Genomic DNA, 23889 nt, shown 5'->3' with positions numbered 1-23889 from the left:
TATGGAACCGAGGGAAAAATGGTTGGATGCCCCAGTGGCTGCTTTCCAATTCAAAGACATCTGAACAATTAGAAGGACTTTCATTTGATTTGGCCTCTACACAATGTCAAAAGGCCCTGTGTTGTTTCTCCTCTGCCCATGATAAGCCAGAAGTCTGAAATTAGTCCAATGTTGGAAAGAACCAAGTGTTCAAGGTCCTCTTGTGGAGAGTGTGAATCAATTTATAAGCACAACAGCAATGAGCACAATTCCACCAGTTCTGAGTGCCATCAGAGCCTGATGCGATTACCGAAGACGAAGGGAACCACACAAATACAGGCACCTTAATATTAGACTGGGTCGCTTTAAAATAGACTAATGAGACCTGAACATTAGTATAATGCCAAGTTATTACCATGTCACACACTATCAAGTACTTTCGGCACGCTTCTATTCATTCACGGCTGATGATCATCGGGACCATGTATTATCACCTAGCTATTTACCTTGTGTGCCCTTGATAAGGAAAAGTCAACCCCAAATAAAAGCAAACCCACATTGCAACCAAGAAAAAAATTTTTTTCCCAATCTGAACAAATCGTTTAGTGTAAAAATAAACAGAACTAGAAATTGTCTCTAATAAACTAATATTAGTCTCCCCAGAGGGTTAATTATGTCGCTCTGTATTTTAAGAAGAATGTAAATTGCCAGTTTCAACAGATGTTCTTTTAAAAGAATTGGTTATCTGGGAAATGATGGGTCTTTGTTAGAGCTTACCCCAGCGGAATATAAACATTAAAATCATCCGACTATCTGTCAGTCCCCTCCTCCCCCAACAACTGCTACCCACTCCAATGATACACCCTTTGGTTATCAGTAGCTTTAGTGACGAGTGCTCCAGCCAGAACCATGGTCTCAGATAGCAGACAACCTGTTCCAAGGATTTCCGAACTCCCCTTTGACATCGTGAAGACCCCAGAGCAGCACCTTCTCACCCTCCACTTCGGATGCTCCACTTTGGATGCTCCACTTTCGGTGCTCAGCCCATGGTCATTTCCATCTGATTCTTTTGCCCTGGAGAACAGGGCTCTGAGCTCAGGAAGAACCAGAAGTAGAACTTTCTGGAAATATTAGTCCTGCCTGGATTTAGTTTAGATATTCAACCATGTAACGCACACGTTACACACATGCATGCATACACACTTGAAAAGTTCTTCCAAGGGAGGAATGAAACTTGGAGCATTACTGGAGAAGTGGTTAGAAGAGCTCAGAAACTTCCCTACTGCTCTCTCTCAAACGGCACTGAAATGTGTCTTATCAGGTTCACAGAGTGAGGGCTCCAGCTTGGGTATCTGGCCAACTGAAGAAAGAAAACACGCACCCGGCCAACGTGTATGACTGCCAACTTCACCTGACCTCATTTCATTATCATCCTGGTTAGACTCACTTCCTAGATAGGGAAACTGAGGCTGGGCAAGATTAATGACTCCTAGGAAAACTTAACAGAATGTGCTTTCACTATTGATCCGCTAGTAACAAGCATGAAATCTCGTTTCAACCAGAAAGGTAACTGTCTCTGAAAGGGCCTGCCCATGGTAGGACTTAGGCACTCTGAAAAGACCAGGAGGTTTTGGGTCCTACTGGCAGGAGGGGTCAAGGCAGCCTAGTGTCATTGAGGGAATGCCCCAGTGAGAGTGAGACCAAAAGACCAGCAGCAGTGAGGGGCTCACCCAAGGCCTCCTATGGAAAACAGCTGAGAAATATGCTGAATGTTCATTCTTTCATCTGATCACTCAGATACTCTGCCACGGAGACATCGTTATGTCCATTTAACAGGTAAGGAAACGAACACTCAAAAAGATGAAATCAATCACTCCAGGGTCACCCCTGTCCCAAGTGCCCACAGAGAACATTCCAGCGTTTCCCTGACTCATGGCTTGCCCTATTGCACCACACTCACTGTATCAGATGATGTCAGAGGAGTACAGAATTCTCACGCCTCCCCCGCAGCAGCTCCAGAGGCTCTCGGATCAGCTACCCGAGAACCCAGGTGCAAGGCAGGGTGGTGAGGAATGGATCCCGTCATGTTCAGACATCATCCTAGCACACCCAGCTGGAAAACCTGAAAGCCCTATGTCTGCAGAGGAAAACCCAGGAAAAGCTCAATGTCAGCCCTCTTGGGGTGGAAAAAGGGCTTGGGTTCCCCACTGTGTAGGTTAAACATGGTGTGATTCCGGGACCAGCTTTCAGCTAGAGTAGGATATGAACGGTGCCACCAGAATCCGGCTCCCAAAACTTGCTACACTCCTGGGAGAGAGCTTGGAGGATCCACAAAGCAATCCCGAAACTCATTCTGCATGAACTGCTGAGATATCAGGTTATCAGGATAAGGAGTATTATCTGAAAAGACTCGTTTCCCATATCCTCAGCCAAAGGCGGTGGGGAGCTGCATGAGGCCCACTCCCCAGGCCGCAGAGAGAGAGTTGCGTACTCCAGGGCTCAGACACCAGTCTGTGACCATAGCAAGCAGCAGTCTGGGAAGGAAAAGGCTCAGGTCCACCCACCCTGCAGGGCCCTTTTCTGATAATGTCCGTACTTCTGCTGGAGCCTGGGGGACATGGGCTAGTGATGCCTGGGTCACTAGCTTTTCTCCCTCCAACCTAGTACCCCTGCACAGAAGTTGATTGGGTGATACAAAGCTATTTTATTCCCAATTCTAGTTGTTTTAGGGGCTAGAGGTTCTTGGAAACCAGAGGGAGAGAGGGTTAAATGTAATGAGACAATCTCTATTTTTCCTTTCCTGTACATTCTAAATACTTAAGAACAGTGGCTCTAGAATGTGTGTTTTGCACCCCTCTCCTCAGAGGCAATTTGGCAATATCTGGAGACATTTTTGATTATCCCTCCTTGTACAGAGGGCTTGCTCCTAGAATCTGATGAATAGAGGCCTGGGATACTGCTAAACATCCAAATCACGCACAGAACAGAACCCCACAACAAAGAATGACCTGGCACTGGATGTCAACAGTGCCGAGGCTGAGAAGGTGCCCAGTCTTACCAGGAGCTTCTGCAGGAAGCCTCAGTGAGAGAACAGGCTAGCCATGACTTTGAGTTTTCCAAAACCTGAGTGAATGGTGGTCCTGATGTTATAATGCCATGCAAAGATGTCACATTAATAAGTGACTCCCTTCAAACGTGTGGGCAGGTCCTTAATAGATCTCATTAGTTCGGATTAGTAGATGGGATGCGGAGTTGTGCAAACAATTCCCAGAGGCTCAGCTCTGCTGACGCCTCTGTTTTTCAGGGGGGGAAATAACCACATCCTTGCTTTAGTCATTCAGGGAAACCTAGCACCTGTCTATATCAACATGTTCGGGATGAAAAAAAAAAAAAAAACCCACAACCTGGAAAAAAAAGAGATAAATTATTTATCCAGCATAAATATTAAAGAAAATTGCAAAACATAGTCTGGTGTCACCATGCTGTTGTTACAGAATCATCTCGTTATAGCTTCTGGCAAAATACTGTTGTCCTTAATATCAGTACAACAGAATCGTCTGGGATGTACCAGTCAGGGTACATGTGTCTGCTTGCTGTCGAGGACACTTAGCAGCATGCCAACGGCTCGTCACACCCCAGCAGAAAATGGTGCGGGGATGCCCTGTTAGGAATGCGCCTGAATTAGGAATAGATCATGAACTCCATCCGAACCCAGGATGCAATTTAAAGCTGGCAGTCAGTCAAACACACGGTGCTGCGCTGCAGCCGGATCTAACCGACTCCAGAGAGCCAACTGCTAAATCTCCAGGAATTTTATGAACTGGCTGTTGGACACACCCACTGTTAAACATTAAATTACAGAAACTCACGATTAAATAAGCTATATTTTAAAACACACACACACACACAGGCAAGAAATACTCAAAACTCACTACTTCTGAGTAATTACAGTGTACTTGGCTATTTAGCTATGCTCTTGAGGTTGTGCCTATTGGGTCTGCAGAGTGAAAGTACCTAGAAATAGTATATACCGCTGACATGGGAGTATGCACCCCCGTGTTGTCTAGCTTGCTGCTGGCCCTGGCGTATTTACACCGCGGTAATCAGCAAGCGCTGAAACACAGCGGCTGCGGCCCTCCCCGAGAGCCGGTTGTTCACGGCCTGCTGGCACACCATCACATGCCCCCTCGCCCCCACCCAGACGTGAGGTATGTGGTAGCAGCATTCACAAAGGGATCTTGTTTTCCAGTAAAGCGTCTCTTGTTCAAAGTTTAGCAAGCTCTTTACAGCGGGCTACACGGGCTCCTAGGTAACCAAGAAGTTTAATAAATCTGTATGATGATAATTAAACACTGTAAATAATTTATCTGCTGAAGCTTCCTGGCTGGCCCGTTCTGCCTTTGTAGAAAAGTGATCCATGCTGACATTCTGAATAAGGTTGGCAAAATAAGTGCAGCGAGGAGTGGCGGTGGAAAGTAGGTTTGCTCTCAATAATGTATGAAGCCCCATGCTGGGGAGAGGGGGCCTCGGAAAAGCGGCTCCGTGGCAATCTGTTCTTTCATCTGGAGCCGGCTTCCAGGCGGAGGTGCTGCCCCACATCAGAAGCACAATTGCTCGCTTGTGAGCAGATGTCCTTCACGCACTGGGCAGCGCTCTTTCAACACAGCTGAACAAATGCACGCCGCAAGACAGGCCCCCCTCACCATTACCGAAAGAACACTGTATATATTAATTTAGCAGGTTGTTGAATAACGCTTGGAAGGGGGATTTATGAAGTAGAAAAATCATGCGGTGAGGCAAAATGACTCTCCAACCAAATGGGAGGAAGAAAGGGGGTTCGGCTTCCAGGCAGGGTGAAGTGGAGAGCGTCTAACAGAATCCCAGCCCCAAAGAGACACCCGGGCCTGGGCTACCCCAGGAGTCAGGCATGGCCCAGGTGGGCAGGCCCCATGCAAAGCCGCCCTTTCCCATCCACTCCCCACGAGGCTGTTCTTAACAGAAAATGCAGTCTGGTTACAGCGGGCAGCTCGGAGAGGGGGGACACGGGGGACGGGAACTCTGCACGGGCTGCTCAAGTTTGCTCCGAGCCTACAAGTGCTCTGAACAATACAATTCCTTTTTTAAAAAGTGCGTGTAGCCCTGGGCCTGTGTTCAGCTGACTTGTTTCCTTTCTGCTTGGGCGCCCGCATGGGGTCCTCCCACCATCGCCCCAGCTTACTCTGGGGGGCACCCTGGGGTCCCAGGTGACCCCACTCAGGCCCCCTTGCACATCTGTCAGCCTCCCCAGGGGGCAGAGCAGAGCACAGGGGCACGAGCGGTGCAAGCGGACACCCTGAAAGGCCAGCGGCAAGACGACCCCCAGGAGGCGGCTCTCAGAACACTGGAGGCAGTGGGTCACCCCTTCAGATTCTCCTCCCTCCGCCCCCATCCATCTTCCAGAACCGTGACACCAGGACAGCTTCGGCAAACTCCATCGTTTCTCCGAGGCTGACAGAATTTGGTCCTCTTCCTAGATGTCATTTTTTGGGGAAAAACTATCTATTTTACCTAAGGAAGGTAAAAGTAGCAACCTGCTGAGCGAGCCCAACCTTTAAAGCCCTGCCTCCACTTCTACACACAAATACTATTGTTTTCCACCTTGATAATTATGAAATTGTGGTGTAAAACCCAACTTCTGCTTAAGTATGCGTGATTATTAGAGTACAAGTCAATTGTGGATAACACGCAGATATAAATGCAGCTAATAAGTCTTACTGTAATGATTAATCAATTTATGAATACATTATTTAAACTAATAGCTCAGGTAGGGTATCTTAAACAAGTTACAGAGTACATCGACCAATTCAAATACCAGCTGCAGGATCAATAGCAAACTGTAAGTAAACTCTAGGGAATAGGTATACTTGCAAAAAAAAAAAAAGAAAGAAAGAAATCTGTGAACAAAAGAGTCTTGGATGAAGGAAATCTACAACAATTTCAATTTTTAAGACAGATGCAGAGCATTTTATTATATGTCAAAGCTTAAAGGCAAAGGTAAAAAAGTGTATTACTACAAATTTACTCCTTTTTCAACATATGTAATCATAATTGAGGGCAGCTCATAAAAAGATATGTTTACACAAACTTTTGCATACATTTGCAGACAGAATTCATGAAAGTTAATTCTGATTCCTTATAAAAATCATACATTAGGTTCATTTCATTGAACAGTGGCATACTTATTTATTTATCTACAGATATTCCTTTCACAGAAAAATACATACATACACACACACACACACACATATATACACACACACACATACACACACACACATATCTAAAAGGTAAGAGTAGCAATTTTCCTGAAAAAGGCCCACGTTCCAACTGAGACACCAGGGCACACCTGCTCTGTTAGAGCCGCAGAGGTCCCCCCGCTGGGAACCACAAGGGAGTTTTTGTGAGCCACACAAACCGTAGAGTTTGCACTCCCTCCCTTCCCCATTTTTTTTTCTTGTTGTTGTTGTTTAATTAAGACTAATTAATGTGAGTTTAATAAATAAACCAAAAGGGCCTTGATTTCCAAAGGTGTGATATTTTATCACAGTTACAAGTGATGCTGCATTTTAAAAAATTAATTAGTTATCTTGTGAGACCGGCCACACATTATTGAGTAACTAACGGCGGCTAAGTGAAACAGATGAAATATTGGTAAGCGATGCAGCCCACAGTATAAGTATGTGAAGAAGGTCAGAGGTTAATCCCTATTGATTTTCCAAGTCTGCGTACAGCACCGCTGGGAAAGGCCGGTTCTGTTGGCAATCAGCTAGCACAAATACATTATAAATCTTACTGTCCGCCTTCACTGATCAGCGCCACTTACTTCCTTCACTAAAGACCATTAAGAAACTACTGGAAAGAAAAAAATATCTACCCAGATGCAGGTAAAAAGGAAAGCATTTTCAAAGTCTCCCATGCCAGAGAATGCTCTACAGATGGAGAACGTCCCCCTGAAAGCCAAGGCGCACTTCCTGGGGGCTGGCTGGTCTCTCCCAGAGAAGGGGACACGCTGATACACGGCGCATCTTTCATATGACACCAACACCAAATCACGCACGTGAGAGCGGCTTTCACACTTGAGTGTCTGGAAGCGGCAGAATAAAAGGGAAGAATGAGACACTCACCAACATCCACAGAGGCACTTCCATCTTGGTTTTATGTAATTTTGGCCTTGGCACAACCTTGATGTTAACCCAGAGTAAGCTTCAGTGCCCCTCACATTTGCGGGCTCCTCCCCAAATTCCCTACCAAATGTTTTACCTTTTCCTAAAGTGGTCCCCCTGATGTGCATAGCTCTAGCTCCCACAGACTGGGTGCTCACCTCCAAACCACTTCCAGGAACATGTATGGGTGCCCCTAGCTTCTTCATGCCTTTCTCTTCACAGAGGGTGCCATGTACCTCCTTGGGCCTGACACTCTTGCTGAGCACAACAAAACAGAAGAGTAAGACTGGGTCCCTCTTCGAAAAACCAAACACATGCTCTTCGTCAGACCATCGACTCTCACACAGCATGATCCTGGAAAATAGTCTTGGTGCTAAGAGGCACTTTGTCACCAGCTGTGTGACACTGAGCTAATTACTTAACCTCTCTGAGCCTCAGTTTCTTCGCCGTTAGAAGTCCAGGTAATAATAGTAGCCACACCAAAGAGTGGTCAGGAGATGAGAAATCACACGTAAAATACTTAGCACAGGACCTAATAAGCATTTGGTAAATACTGGTTAATTAAAAAAAGAAGAATTGTGGAGCTATTCGACACTGGAAAAACCAAGTGACCTCTTTCACCTCTGCTTCACTAACAGGGATTGCAGAATTATGATGTAAAAAAATACGGTGCCATCTGTTCCACCATACCATCCAAACAGACGTGTCCTATCCACCTACTTCTCAGAGTGGGTATCGCAGTAACAAGCAGGTTCTAAGTTATTATTCTTGAGACATGGATTTGTTTTTAAAGCTCTCAAAAAGGCATATGAGAACAGACATGTACATGTTGGTAGGTCAGTATCAACCATGGATACAGAGGGAGTTAAGAAATCTTGAGGCAAGCAAGGGTTTCCTTTTGGCTCAGAAATTATAGATTTTATTTTAAAGTGCTAGCACCAGAAAGATGAATAAGAAAGGTTCATAGATACACATTATTTCTGCATGGTTTTTACAAACACAGCTCTCCTATCACCTTCACCTCCCCCCCACACACACACACACTTTCTTTCTCCCCCTCTTTCTCTGTCTCTCTCACACACACAAACACACATACATGTACGCTTCCCCTGCCCTGAGCAAAAGATTTGGCATGCTTGGAAAAGTTCTGGGTAATATTTCCAGAATGCAAGGAAAACCTCTATCTTTGCAATTTTCCAGACTTCTGTCAAGTAGGCTCAGTGCAATTATGTACCAGCATCAGAATGTATCTGAAAAAAAGTTTGGATACCTTCAAATTAAGGAGTGGAAAGTGGGGAGAGCTCTCCCACAGTTAATGATAAACAAAGGCACAACCAGCAAAGTTCTCATCAAAAGTTCAGTCTCTAAGCCATGACTCTTTGTTTCAATCAATGACTTTTTTCCCTCTTACAAAATACCTTCATTTCATGATTTTCAACTCTATTAAAAGGGTGTTCTTCCAGTGGGCAGAAGATAAACAGCAGGACCCAAATGAACAGTGAAAACCGAGACAGGCAGAGAGCACACAGTCTGCTTAAAACCTTAAAGATTCCCGACTGTTTTAATTGTGCACCTTTACCAGTAGGAAAAACTCAAGACAGATACTTCAGTATATGTCTGTGGTGTTTATTTATACATTATAAACTTGTATTCTTCTAATTAGCTACAATCACCAGGCATAATCCACGTCGAGAATTACCTTCATCATTAAAAATAAAAATAGTGCGTGCAATTGTACAACTCTTTGTGCTAATTTAGATTTTTGGATATTTCATTGATTTCTTCTAAGATCTGATCAAATCTCCATTGTGTTTGCCTAGTAACAGATGAAGGGCTCATATTAGGAGGAGCTGAACTACCAGTGACACCTTTTTATTTATTTATTTTTTACTTTTTTTTACTGCTTGCTTATATTTGCATTATAAATATTGTCTTCAAACATGGGTCTCTTTGCAGAAATCTTTTTAAGGCTTTTGCTCATTTTGCGACGGATGCTTTAGCTCAAACCAGATAATCTAATGTCTCAATCCATTTAACTGAGCTCACATGGGGAAACCATGATGCATTTTCCAATGCTGAAAGCCCAGGAGGAGCAGAGGCTCTGCTATGACCTCATGCCTAGGAAAACACCCAGCCTTACTTCGGGATGCTTTGCATTCGGCTCCTCACTATTGGAAGGCTGGGGAGGGCACCCACGTCAACATGTCTCTACAATTTTCTTAAAGATTAATCTCCTTAATTGAGAGCCTATATCATGAGGCAGTTAAGAGGAAGGACCAGGAGCTGGACCGCCTGAGTTGGAATCTAAGTTTTGCCACCTTGTTGCTCAGTGTGCCTGTGTCCTCATCTGTAAAATACGGATGAGAGTACTCATCCTACTCCATAGGAGATGAGAAAGGATGATATATGTGAATATATGTGAGTATGCACAGACCCCTTAAAACAGTAGTACCCACCACCTGGTAAATGCATGGAGACATTTAATAACACGGGGAGGAATTTAATGGATAAACAGACGTTGTAATATTTTTCTTTGGAACCGTAATGGGTCATTCTTCACACTTTGGAGACTTCTGCTTTAGAGCAGCACTACCCAATAGAGGGCTCTCCTGTGACAGAAAAGTACTCCATGTCGGTACTACCAAATATGGCCACCACTGACCACGTGTGGCTACTGAGCATCTGAAATATGGCTAGCTGTGGCTGAGCAACTGAATTTTTATACCAATTAATCAATTTTCATTTAAATTGCCAGGTGGGGCTAGGGGCTATCATATTGGACAAAGAAACTCCAGAAGATTGACTATTCTGATACCCTAATATGATGCAGCTCAATCCTGTAATCCATCAGTTGCCTCAGAAAAAAATACGGCTTCTTGGATGAGATTAAGCAATCCTGCTTCTGGGCTCTGAGGCCAAGAGAACCATCACTTTTATCCTCTCAGGTCTCTTAGATGCCTCATTTGCTTTGTCATTGGCTGTACTGTCCTCAGGAAGGGGCAGTGATTAGGGGCACTGTTGGGTCCACATCATTAGAGGCCTCTTATTTGTGCTGGTTGGGCTTTTCCTAACTCAGCCTGACTTTCGTTCCTGGTGTGGAACTCTGAATCCTGCCTGTGGCCACTGTCCAGGCTCTCAGGCCAGATACTTACACCACTTTTTTAGGTACACTGGCCCCTGTACTCAACTTGCTGATGACTGCCCACATTCTACAGATGGTCCTCTGTGTCAACCCTTCCTATGACAACGGCCACCCAATTCTCAGGAGGCAACCAGACCAATGTCAATCAATTCTAGGGAAAAGGACATGCCACCTCCATTTTTACTAGGTAAAGTATCTTCTTTTATACTGTCATACCACAAAGCAGTGTTTCTCTACAGTAATGTTAGTTACATAAAGTCCAAATAAATTAGAGATATAAGTAAAAAAAGCTTTCAACATTATAATGAATGTTATAGCCCAAGGCTGAGTAAGCCCAAGGCTGAGGTGGGTCTCTGTTTCTCTTTGTTAAATTTATTCACATATGCCTTTGTCTTCCCCACTAGATGAGATTCTTGAAGGCAATGACTGATCCAAATTCAAATTCATATCCCTAATGTCTTAAGTAGTGCCTGACCATTAGCAGGTACTCAATATATATCGGATAGGTGGATGGATGGATGGATGGATGGTAGAAGACGAATGGATGGATGAATGGATGGATGTATGGGTAGATGGTAGATGTATGGATAGTAGATGTACGGTAGATGGATGATAGATGGATGGATAGTAAATGGATGGATAGTGGTTGGGTAGATGGATGGATGCATGCATGGACGGATGAATGGATGGTGATGGTGATGGTGGGATGGATGGAACTGTGTAGTGCTGAATCGTATGTCAGTTCCAACAGAGAGAAAAGAAACAATTCAAATACTTAGCCCTTCTTACCAAGATTTGTTTTTTCTTTTCTTTTTCAAATACTCTTACCTTACTGGAAACAGAGCATTGCTAAATCCTACTTATGCTTCAGGAAGGCTGGATACCCATGTTTGTGGCTCCTACAGCCATGGAATTTATGCTCCATTGATCATAGCAGGCTAGTAACTTCTACAGAATGACAAAATGAAAGGAAAAGAAGAGGCCATGATGGAAACATCTAAACCAAATGAAATACTGAAAATAAGTTACTGACATTACATTATAGATTCACCTTACTCAGAAAGGACTTGTCCAAGGGAAGGAGAGAAAGAAACACACCTCACTGCCAGAACCAGCTGTCTAGTTTGAACTGGTAGGTTGCTGAGCACACATGAACACGCATGCATATTCATAGGTACCACAGGAAACAGAGCACCTTTGGAACCACCATTAACACTCTCTCTGGCCAGGGGTGCAGCGAACCAGTAACTCAACAGCCCCCTTGTGGCCTGGAAGAATTAATGCAGCTTCCAAAGGTATGAAGGCTGTTCTTGGGGTGGAGTGGGACAAGGAGGGAGCACGGAGCCCTATGACAGGAGGGAGATACCACCTGAACCATCTGTAAAGATGTTCCACTCTACCCTGTTTTGTGAAGGGAGGGCAGCGCTTTTTCCTTCTAGAGTCTGAGAAGGAACCCCAGTAAATACGCCTATTCAAACTAACACGTGCTTAAAGAAGAAACAGATCAAATGAGCTCAGTATTCCCATTTAAAAATATCATTTAAGGGAATTTTAAGCTGTCTGTGAAGATGGATACACTGTGTTTGTTTTCTACATTAATGAGCTATAAAAAGAATGGAATAGGCCATAAATACAGTATTTTGTAACAGCCTTTACTAAAAATGCTACTACTTGTGTTTATCATTTATATCCTTGTATACAACCTCAAAATTGATTACACTTTAAACCGTACATAACTTGCTGTGTTTTTCATTTTGTGCTATACTACAAACATTTTTATAACTCAGTTAATATATTCCATATTTTGTGTTCTTATTGATTATGAATATTTCTTTAGGGGATTTTATTGCTTTTAAAATAACAAATGTTAGGTATTAAAAAATAGAAAAACCTATTGCAGCCTTTATATTTTTCTTTCCCCTGGTAATTCTAATACATACATTTTAGCACAAACATAACCAGAATATCTTTCTCTGTATCTTTTATACTACCCCACACTAAAATTAAAAATCTCCTAATATAGTGCATAGTAAAAGAATCAGATTTTTCAAAGGAAACCCACCATTTAATGTGTTGGACTTGAATTCATAATCTTTTCCTTCTACAATTAAAAAATTAAAGTGCCAAAAGATTATCCGCACGTAACATGATGGTTTTACATCAAGTATATATTATCTTTACTAATTGCCATTTCCGTTTATAGGCTGAAATATGATTTATATATATGATATGATTTCACTATTAATTATCAAATTGAAAAAAATAAAATCTCACATTATAAATTCTCTCCTGGAAATTAGTTTTATTATTTTTTCCATAATCCTATCACACAAGCTATAAGTGCACTGCGGCATGAACACTTTAATTTTTCCAGTTAGTTTTAAGCAAGCCCAGAGGTGAGGTTTAATAAGGATCAATGGCACTTTATCTGGGACAGGGCCTCTTCACAGCATGCAAATTACACAGTAACACTTAAAAAAAGAAATAGATTTAATTAAAAAAAAAAAGTAGAACCACAGGCTCTGGAAATTCAATTAAAGGATTTATGCAAAGGTTTGCTAGGTTTTTATATGCAGTTACTGCTTACATAATGAGCTTTTCATATTAAAAATCAATAGGTAATCTAGACTAGAAGATCATCCCCTTAAATACATTTTTGAAATCAATTTGAAAAATAGTCCATCAACTGCTTGTGACTACTCTTGCTGCTTCGATTACACTAAAAGCAATATTTAGATTGTAAGACGTGCTATGGAATATCTATGCTTGGATATTGCTTTCAAGGGCTCTTATACTTTTGAGAGCCTAAGATGATCACCTGGTAATTCAAGATTGTGTTAAATGTATAAATAATTTATTTAATTACCAGAAAAAGCCTACAGACACAACCCTGTGGTATTTATAATGGTTAAATGAAAGGAAAACAAGAGAAGAAAAGAAGGATGTGAAGGAAGAAGGGAGAGAAGGAAGGAAAGGAGAGACAGAAGCAGGGAAATAGTGGGGAGCCAGGAGGGAGAAAGAGAGAGGGAGAAGGAAGAGAAAGGAACACAACAACCTCTTCTGAATTAGTCCTTTTGCTATCTCAATCGCCTATTGTGTGTTGGCTACTTAGCACTTGGAGATATGCATTTCACTTTAAAACTCATTTAGACCTTCAACTAAGGAAGCAATTAGCTAACACTAACTTAAGCGGACTTTCTATCCTCTGTGATAATGGAGGACAGGTCATGAAATGAAATGAAAGCCAACAGTCCAATTCTGCCCAGCAAGTCCCCAATCCCTCCCTCCCAGCCACGATGTCACTGGACATGGCAGCAATTAGAACACGTGAGACAGGTTTCCAGGGGCCCTTCCCGGCAAGCTGGAAAAGGATGCTCGTGGACAGAAAAGGAACTTTCATGTCATCAAAACGAAAAACACGGCTCAAGTTATCCCTATCCGAAGTCAGCCTGGTAAAAACAGGCCGAAACTTTACAAAGGACTCACGTTTACAACAAAACGACTCTTTAGTCTCTTCTGCAAGACTCTGGGAAGAAATAAGCAATGTATTTACAACACCACATTTATACATCCAACAAAAGCTCCTGTCTCAGGAAAGGTGAAGCTGACACAGCCAACCCGGGTGATGGAGGAATCCATCCACAGAACGACGATGCCCCTGTGCTTGGCATGCAAGGTGGAGAAGATGAAGACAAAGGCGAGCATGAGACGGGGAAGCAGCCCCTGACCTCTCAGCTTCTGGTGCTGGGCACTGGGTGTTTTCCATGCACAGTCCCACCACAGCCTACTATGAGCCTGCCTTTCTCTGCAATGTGCCTACCTCTCCATGCTGAGAGAGACTTTAAGGCCCAAGCACCAAGCATCAGCTTTATCAACCCTACATTCACGTACCTGGCAAGTACTTGTAGAATGCCTAGCATGTGTGAGGCACTGCCAGTTGCCAGTGGCTACAAAGACAAATCCAACAGATCCTGCATGCTTACACAGATTAAATATTTCTGTGCATACAAAGTATTCCCGTTAAAAAAGCTACATTTATAAGAAAGAAATAAGAAGCAAAGCACTGGAAAATAAGGCATATCTTCAAAACATTATGCTACGTGAAAGAACCCAGTCAGCAAGAACCACGTATTGCATGACCCCATTTATATGAAATGTCCAGGATAGGCAAATCTACAGAGACAGGGATTAGATTAGTGGTGGCCTAAGGCTGGAGGATGGAGTAGGATATTGGGAGGTGACAGCTAGGAGGTACAGGCTTTCTTTTTGGGGTAATAAAAATGTCCTAAAGTTGATCGCATTGATGGCTGTGCAACTCAGTGCATATACTACAAGCCATTAGGTTGTACACTTTAAATGAGTGATTGTTTGGTATGTGAATTATATCTCAATAAGGCCATCATTAAAAAAATAAGGTGCAGTTATGGATTGCAGTCTGCATAGTACTAGCTTTAAGGAAAGCAAACAAGAAAATCTGAAAATTAAGGAACCAGGTTGAAAATATATATGGAAAAAAAATATATATATACTTATTTCCTACCCCATGCCATTCTGACAAATAAAACATCTTGAGTGTTCTCCAGAATATCTTCTGTGCCCATCAGTTTATAGCATGCATCAGGGTAAGATGTACAAACATAACGTATTGGCTCCCTATAGAAAGGAGCTGAAGTCAAAATAAGTAGAACCTTCTATTGCATGAAATGAAAGCATCAGTGTAAAATGTCCCAGGTTAGTATGATCAAAATGTCAAATATGAAACCGTTTGTAGCAATGTGAGAGGTGTTAGTAATGGAAGTTTGAACAATGTTAACACTTAAAATTTCAGCAGAACCATTTGGATCCATAAATGTATAAAAGTCATTTTACAGTGTGCTTTACAGTCACGAGCAAGAGCTGTTATAAAAGAAGACGCCCTCAATGTCACTTCATTTTCTTTTATTCTTATTATCACATTTAAATCTCTCTGTGAAAGTGGTCTTGATAGGTAACTTTATTACACATTTCAAGACTATTCATTCTGAACAGAACTTCCTCTGAGGAATTAACAGATAAAGAGAGACCACTTTCCCCTCATCATCCCTAAATTATCCTGCAACTGCAGAAGAGTGGAGCAGCAGCCCACATGTTATGAGGACTTGGTCAGCTATGCCACATGATGATGGCTCACTGATCTTAGAGGTGACTCTCTGTGGCCTGCGGAGAACGGCTGGTTGGTTGCAATGGTGCTTAGCTAACACGTTGCCATTGAACTTGCAGAGACCTGGGAGTAAAGAGTGGGGTGGGTAGGGAAAGTCAGGGGTGAGAGAAGAACTCCAAAAAGTAGCCCTGAGATCTGTATCAGCATTGAGAGCAGGAACACAGTCCGACCTTTCCTCATTTCATTGGGAGAGAAGGGACCAAAATCTCTCCTTAACTGCCACTACTCACAAGTAAATATATCACTTAAACTAGGTGTTGGCAAATTTGTCTGGAAAGGGACAGTTAGTAAATATTTTCAGCTTTGTGGATCACATGTTATCTGTTTGCAACTACTCAACTCTGCCATTATAAGGTTACGGCAGCCACAGACAATGCATAAGTGGATAAGCAAGCCTGTCTTCTGATAAAATGTTATCTATGGACAATCAAATTCAAATTTCCTATAGTTTTCATGTATCACGAAGTATTAATTTTTTTTCTTTTAATAGTTTTCAGCCTTTTAAAAATATAAAAAGAACTCTCAGCTTACAGGTTACACAAAACCAGGCAGCGGGACAGATTTGGCCCAAGGCCCTAGTTTGCTGTCTCCTGTGCTAAACCACAGGCTAGCCAGGAAGGAGGTGGACCAGTAATCCACTTTCATTTGGGATGCATTTAGCCAATATACTGATAACAAAATGGTATGACTGTCTTCAATCTAGCAAAACCTGATGGCCTATGTTTCAAGTTGCATGCACTTTGCAGAAGAGCAAGATAACTTAGTTTCAACTAACAAAAATTCACAGTCTAAACTAAGTTTTTTCCTTATGAAACAATTATCAAGGCCCCCAAAGTTTTCCATTATTTAAAAATAGACAAAGGCCATTTTTAAACTGAGAGCTTTGAACTGTTCGGTACTGGAGACACAATGGCCTTGGTTTATGAGCTATGAGGCTGACCACGTGCCCTCTGGCCCTGCTTAGTAATTCCATTGTTGATGCAGCCAGCTATAGGAACATAACAGCAGCCAATCCTTTGTAGTGGTGCTTCTACATGGTTGGGGCTTTAATTTGAAATATACACAGTGGCTAATTTTACAGTGTGACTTTTCCCTCTTTCAACTTTGATTTTTCATCAGCCTTTAACCACTGCAGACATAGGTGCCTAAGAAAAACAGGTGTACAGGTTGGCATCAAAATAATTAATTGGAATGATCAAAGGACAGGATTTACTGAATAAAGCAGAGAGTCTACATTCTATTATATTTCTGAAGAAGCACACCCATAGTATATAAACTATGTGTAGAGTCAAAAACTGATAACTGTTATCTGAAATAGTTTTCATGAGTGGGGTGGGGGGAATACTGCGATCTGATGTATTACAGAGCTCTAAAAGTTTATTTCCTAAGTCAGACATCTATCACATGATGATGTTTACACAATTCCTTGGCATGGAAAATCACAGTAGTAGTGATTGTAATATTGTTCCTAATAGTATTTTTTTTACTTAAGAGTGACAGAAACTGTAGCCTGGTTCAGGTCAAATGACGCTCAGGTACTAGCACCTATAGATTTTCATCTTCTAACCAATATGGCCCACATACAGATCTTTAAATACCATTAGGCAATTACCATAACATATATGTGTCTCAGTACAAAGTTACAGAGGAAAGGGGGTGATGATAATAAGAAAGCCAAGAAGTTCAAACATCACTTCAGCGACTTCACACCCGATGCAAAGTCCTGAGATCATATCCAACATCACCACAACAGAACTGCGCTGCTAAGAAAAATCGGAATGGCAAAGGAAGCCTTCCTGTGTTAAAACTTGTCACTTTCTAGAAACACTGCACTGGAGTATTTCCCACGTGAAGCAGAACACAATGCGTATTTGGCATCTCTTCAAGCAGACAAACGGGGCGAGGGATGACTTGCATTCCCAAAGAATTCTCACCCCTGAGGATTACCCAGAATCTTTCTTAAACCTGTATCCCCTACTCATAGTGGTATGTTTATCAGTGGTTGACTGGCAGGAGTCGGAGAGAAACAGATCCTGGATGAAGACACTTGCCTGACTGTTAGACAGCTGCTGACTCCAGGCTGTGGTCCTATGTGATAAGGGCCATTCCTGTCACCTCTCCCTCCTGTTTGTGGCTTCATGACAACAAGGAAGCGGCTGTGCCTGTCAGTGTCAAATCTACACTGCACATGGCAAGAAAGGGGGAGAAAAACCACCCACAGCTCTGCCTTTTCATCTAAGAGCAGAAAGTTTCCAAGAAGGCTGGGGCTGATTTCTGCTTGGACTTGTTGGCCACAACTGTCCCGCAGCCACCCTCAGTTGCTAGGGAGGCTGTGGAGGTGAGCAAGACACCTTGCCGATCTCCCCAGTGGGAGTCAACAGTGGCAGTTGGCACACTGGACAGTAAGGATGGGTTCTTGCTTCCCGAAGAGCCCAAGACAGTGGAGGGCAGGGAGCATACGGTCCATTTATCTCTGGCTATCTCCAGAGTCATCCACATGAAGAACTTTGGGGAGGAAAAAAAAAAAAAAAAGAACTGAGAAGCCAAAGTTTGAGAAATCAAACAATCAGCCAGGGCAAAGATCTGCTGTCTGTTTACCCAACCCGTTTCCTCTTCTTCCTGAGCACACAGCGTGACTACACGCCCTGGCCTCTTACGTTTCACAGATATGCCCCACTCCCAGGCCCTGTCCTTGGAGTACCCCCCACATGGGACAGCCACGTTCCAGCCTCTTCCACCAGCTTGCTGCACATGACCAATGCAGCCTTGGAAGCCGGGCGTGGAGGATGATGAACCATAAGAGGGAAAGAGCTTGGGTCCCTGAGTCAGCACCTGGGGGAGAAGTGCCTGCTAATCCAAAACAGTCACTTTGGACCTTATATAAAATCAATAAAGTTGACCATGTTTGAGCCACTGTATACATGTAAGCAGCTAGTGTTACCCTTAATAATACATCAGTCTGAGGCATATCCATCTGCTCCAGTCCCTGAGTGTTTCCCTCACATCTCTTTGGTTCTCATCCCAGGCTCCGCACACAGGCTTGTTTTAGAGCATCTCTAACTGTCACCCGGTGCCACCTCACCCCGGCTGCTGCGGCACACTCCTCTAAGGGGATGGTCTCCTCAGGAAAGCACACCTCCAGACATTTCTGCAATCCAGGCGTGAGACAGCACACAAGCCGACGCTGTGCTAGGTACTCAGAGGTGTCCCGGCAGCCTGCTAAGCTTTTTTAAAGTTCAGTTTCTTGCATCTTTTAACTAGGCCCCTTTTATCAAAAATCCCTTCTGCACACTCCATGATAGGCTTCCAGGGAATGTCTAGCTTGACACTGAATGGGTGATTTGTGACACGATCATCGTGCTGCATTGTGGAACTCTGTCCTCTCAATTTCTGAACCCTGGTCCCTTTGCTGTTCACTTTGTATTTGCCTTCAGCCCTCCTCCAGGTGCTATTGTGAGGAGATGCATTTAGTGGCTTAAGAGTTTGGCTTTTATAAGTTACTCTGAGCCATATTTCCCTTGTTCTCCTGCTCCTAGATGGAAAACAAATTGCATAAGGGAAATGGCTTTATAGTACCAGTCCTTAAATATTTTACAGGCAGAAATCTTGGTGGGTGGTTTGGAGGCTCAATTACCCTTCTCAGTAGAGGGTATAAATATCCCTAAGGGTTTACATAACAAACCCGCGGCGACTCCATGCCACTTAAAACTCTTAGTATTTACACCCGCCTCTGAAACCCATGACTCAGTGGTACTTGAGGATTTGAAAAAAAGGAAGGCCAGCAGGATGGCACAGGTGTTAAAACAGAATCAATCTACCCACGGGTCCATCTACTGAGAGACACAATAAAGACACCTAAGCCGTCGGATTATTAGGTGTAAGACATCACAATATTGAAAGTTACTCTCTTAAATAGACCTCTTTTTTTTGTTGTTGTTAGGGGTAAACAGGAGGTACCCCTGTTTACTTCTCATTTACCTCCTGTTAAATGAGAAGTCTTTGCAAGTGTTAGCTACTCAGAAGAAACCAGAGCAGATCTGCCATGATACAGAATTGGGTGGCTGCGGGTTGCTGCTGAGACCAACAAGGATTATAACTGCACCGGGCTCTGTCTCATTGGATTCATCCACAACCTCTGGAGGTAAGCACTGTTATCCCCACTTTATAGATGTGAATATAGAGGCTCAGACAGGCTCAGCCCTGGGTCTGTGAGCTAGTACAGAGGAGACACAGAATTTGTACCCAGGTCTGTTTTTTCCCTGTGTTTTTTCCACTTTAAGATCCTCTGTCAGGCAAGAGGGTCACTGATGTCTACATGGAAGAGCAGCCTGGCATCCCTTTTAATAGGAGCCAAGAAGGCACCTTGTGATGGCTCCTCTAGGACCTGCATTCTGTGGGATATGATATGTGGACACAAAAGGATGGATCCTGAAATGGAGTTTGAACTCTGATGGGTGGTACTCCCATGCACAGTTCTCTCTTTTGCTATTAATATAGAAAAAAAGAGTAAGACAGCCATTATGATCGGCCAGCAGTGGTGGAGTCTCTGAGTTTGGAGAGCCCAGCATTAAGCTCCCTATGGAGTTAAAACAAAACAAGACCAAAAAACAGCAATCCAGAAGAGCATTTCTAAGCTTAAGGAGCAGATCTGTTCTACAGAGAAAAGCAGCAGAACATGTAAGAGGTAGAAAGCCACAGAAAAGTAAAGATCCAGTGCAAAAAGGAATCCATGGGTACCCAGAGGCTGGGACAATTGGGACAGACTTTCTGAAGAAATCAGATCTGATGGGTGGCTCAGAAGGGAGTGGGGGAGAATGGACAGAAGACATGAATAGATAACTCTTCCCAAATCGTCAAGTCCTAAACAAGTGTTGGAAACAAACCCAAAGAGAAGATGAAGGCAACAGTGGAAAAAGCTGGGGTGCCCAATGTCACTGGATCTGGAGTCATTGTACATCCAGAAAGACAGGGCACCTGGAACGTCCCAATATGGCTCACAGAGTTTATACTAAGTATGTTCTTCTAAATTCTGGGAAGGGATGGAAAAAAGTTTCAGTGCTATGTCTGTTCCAAGCTTTTATCAGCACTAATACTAGTCCCCTTTTCCCTTAGAATTCTGAACAGAGGGAAAACAGACATTAATTAAGCAAAGCTTTATCTCTTTCTACTCTAATGAAAGCCAAGTTACAGTATATTTTTCCCCAAGATTTTTCTCCACTTAATGAAGACATTATCCCCGAGTTTTCAAAGTCACTTTACAAAAGAGCATTCAACAGACATTAAAGTCAGTTTAAACTAAAAAGTCTTTTTGAAGTCAATAAACAATAAAAGAACAATGAAAAGGGAGCTTTTGATGGTGCCTTAGTCTAAAGTCTTTAATTTCTGTTTTAATCTACACGATGCGTAAGTCTTGTATTCAAATATTCCTCACCTCTAGAATACAGTAAGCTTGAAGCAAATGTTGTGTCACGTATGTGTATATATGTGTCTATGTAAATACACCACACACATGCTCATACATACATACCTCATTAACATGGATGGAGGGCGGCAGGAAGTTCTCCACTAGAAAGGGAAGTTTTACAAGTTTTAAAATTATTTCCATGCTACCGCTTTGAAAATTAAAAAAAAAAAAAAAGAAGAAGAAGAAAATGGAATCTTTGGCTTTGAAATTTCATGACAAGATCAAAGACTATAATGCACATAGATTTTTCAAGGAATACATTATTAATAACAGAAGCAAACACATAACTCATCAATAGCATGGTCAAGAAATGATAAGGTAAGTACATGGTTCCGAGGCTCCCGTGCATAACCCCGCGCAGGGCAGGGACCTGGGCTCCCTCCCTGAGATCTGTGCACCGGGGCGTTGCACACACCCCAAGCACTTCCTGCCTGGTGCTGTAATGGTGGGACTGTTCAGGGCAGACAGAAGAAAAGGGGGAGAAAAAAAAAAACAAACAGTTTAATTAGCCCCATGTGACAAGATGCCTTTCGTATGTGCTACCCTATTTTTTTCTATTCAGGTGAAACTTAGGTATGATAACATTTACCATTTTAAAGTGTACAATTCAGTGACAGTACGTTTACAACGTTGTGCAACCACCACCTCTATCCAGCTTCAGAACATTTTCATCACCCCAGAAGGGAACCCTGGACCCCGGGAGCAGTCAAGTCCCTGCATCCCGACCCTGACAACCACCCTTCTGCATTCTGTCTCTGGATTTGCCTGTTTGGATATTTTATATAAATGGAATCATACAAGAGGTGACCTTTGGTGCCTAATGCACTAGACCCTTTCATTTAAAAAATAAATAACGGCCATAAATGCAACTCTGATCCTAAAGATCAGTTCCTCAAAAAGAAAAGAAAAAAAAAAACAGGAAACACAGAATACTTTTAAAAATATAAATTGATTACACTACTGGCGCCCTCTCATGATGAATATTATTTACCAAAGAGCTTTTAGAAGGGGGAACTTATTACCAAAACAGGTTGTACAAGTGGAAAATATTAATACATTCCTGAGAAGCATGCTAAATTAAGAGATTATAGGTCCATACAGTTATTAGTGAAAATGCACATTATTCAGGGATATTGTCCCAACCATTGAGCGTGGGTCATTGGCTAAAACAGATGAATCTTTACCAAATTTTCCCTCAGGGCCACTTAGGGAAAAGGCAGGATAGGCTGATTGGTCTGTAGGTCTAGGACAGTAGGATTTCCAACCCAGATTATTCACCCACTTTAGAAGTGAGAATTTTTATAATTCTATTTCTCCTTTCCCTGGTTTCCTTATTGAAGGTCCAATAACATGTTCCCAAATCAGAATGGAGGGCACAGTGTCCCTATGTCCCACAAAGGGCCTGAATGGGGACCTGTACAGAAATGAAAGGGAGGGAGTAGCCCTTGCCAGACCTCTAGGAAATGAGGCCTCTCCAGGGAGATTGGGATGGGGGCATAGTGAAATGGGGCAGTACTGCCCTATTTACAAAGAGAGGGGGAAATGCAGACAGATCTGGGTTCGAATCTTGCTTTTGCTTCTGCCATGGCCTCTAAAACACAACTTTATCATCTAGAAAATGGACATGGCCATCAAAATTAAATGAGATATGGGCATCGAGTAGGCACTCAATAAATTCTAGCCACTTGGCACTGTTGTTCCTATGCACTCTTGGTCATGGTGCTCAGTGCGGACTGTAAGATCATGGGCATGGACTTTGCACTATGCTTTCTCTTTCCCTCATTCCTCTCTCCCTTCCTTCTTTCCTTCCTTCCTTTCAATGCCATTTAGTGCTGGATACGCCAGTGAAGCTAAGCAGAGATTCTATAAGGATTCCCTATGCCACCTCTGTCCCAGACGGGGCGGTGAGAGCCGTTCCCAGGCCCTGACCAGTGCTCTGACGCCGGTGTGCTCTGATCAGCTTCATCTACTCCACGACAGGTTCTGATCTTCCGAGCAAACAGCTGAGATTTCAATTCTATGGGACGGGGAGCATGGCAGCTCCAGCACCATTACACACGGGACATAACTGTGCTGAGGTCCAAAGGTCCTCAGTGGGAAATCAGGGAGTTCCACTCAACCTTTTCTTATCATCCAGTTGACTGTCTGCAAACAGGGCCCCATTATAAAACACTCCTTTAAACTCTTTACTTGAGCATAAACCTTAACTAACCTAACACATGGCCGCCCTGGGGCGAAATAAGCGTGAGAACTGGCCGAGTTTTATGGGTCAGGGTGAGAACTGCATAACAAGATTCTACAACCGCAGAATCAAACAAGATTTGCTGAGAACCTACTATGTACCAGGTTAATAAAATGTGTCCTGGCCCTTTATCTCCTTAGCCCTTCTCATTGTTGGCTCCTAGGCATCCTGCCAAGCCTTACCCCACTCAAAACAAAACAAATGACCAGTCACCTATATTTATGAATAGTGACAGCTGCTCAGTATGTCTGGACAATGTTGGGTAGCTTCTTCTTTTATGAATTTAAAGAACAATTACGCTGCAGAGCAGAGAGGAATCTCCAGTCATGTGTAAATCTGCTGTTAGACACCTTGTTTTTCAACGGTTATCCTTTTTAGCCAGCCTGGCATTTCCTCAAGCATCATAGAGGCATTTCCTCAATTAGGCTTTCCCACGGATGGACACCGCCTCCCCATACCTGCCAGGGCACCCCACTCATGTGCACTGCACTTGAGATACCCACTGCATTCTAAAAAGCAGGCCAGCCTCAAACGCAAGATTCCTCAGTGCCGCGTATTCTTTTCTTTCATGTTTTCCTTCTGGCACGGCGAGACCAAATCTGTTGCTGTGAACGCAGAATTGCAGTGGGATATGGATTTGACACGAAGCAAATACCTCCC

The 23889-nt window shown here is 43.0% G+C and overlaps 1 protein-coding gene across 7 annotated transcripts in view; it reads right to left on the bottom strand.

The window, feature by feature from the left end:
• WWOX (WW domain containing oxidoreductase) overlaps nt 1–23889 on the bottom strand; it is a 946892-nt gene that overhangs the window by 622533 nt on the left and 300470 nt on the right. The window contains exons 10-11 of one of the 7 annotated variants that reach the window (XM_077890925.1): nt 11152–11271; nt 5960–8431 (exon numbers count right to left, since the gene is read on the bottom strand). The exons of the other annotated variants lie outside the window; for them this stretch is intronic. Coding sequence (XP_077747051.1) covers nt 11191–11271 — 81 coding nt within the window. The 3' untranslated portion in view covers nt 5960–8431; nt 11152–11190. Of the gene's footprint in view, nt 1–5959; nt 8432–11151; nt 11272–23889 lie in introns of those variants that run through there. 7 annotated transcript variants of the gene reach the window in all.

The sequence above is a fragment of the Canis aureus genome, chromosome 3 (assembly GCF_053574225.1).
Source record: "Canis aureus isolate CA01 chromosome 3, VMU_Caureus_v.1.0, whole genome shotgun sequence".
NCBI lineage: Eukaryota > Metazoa > Chordata > Mammalia > Carnivora > Canidae > Canis > Canis aureus.
The sequence above is the reverse complement of the archived record's forward strand: the minus strand, read 5'-3'. Positions and strand labels throughout refer to the sequence as shown.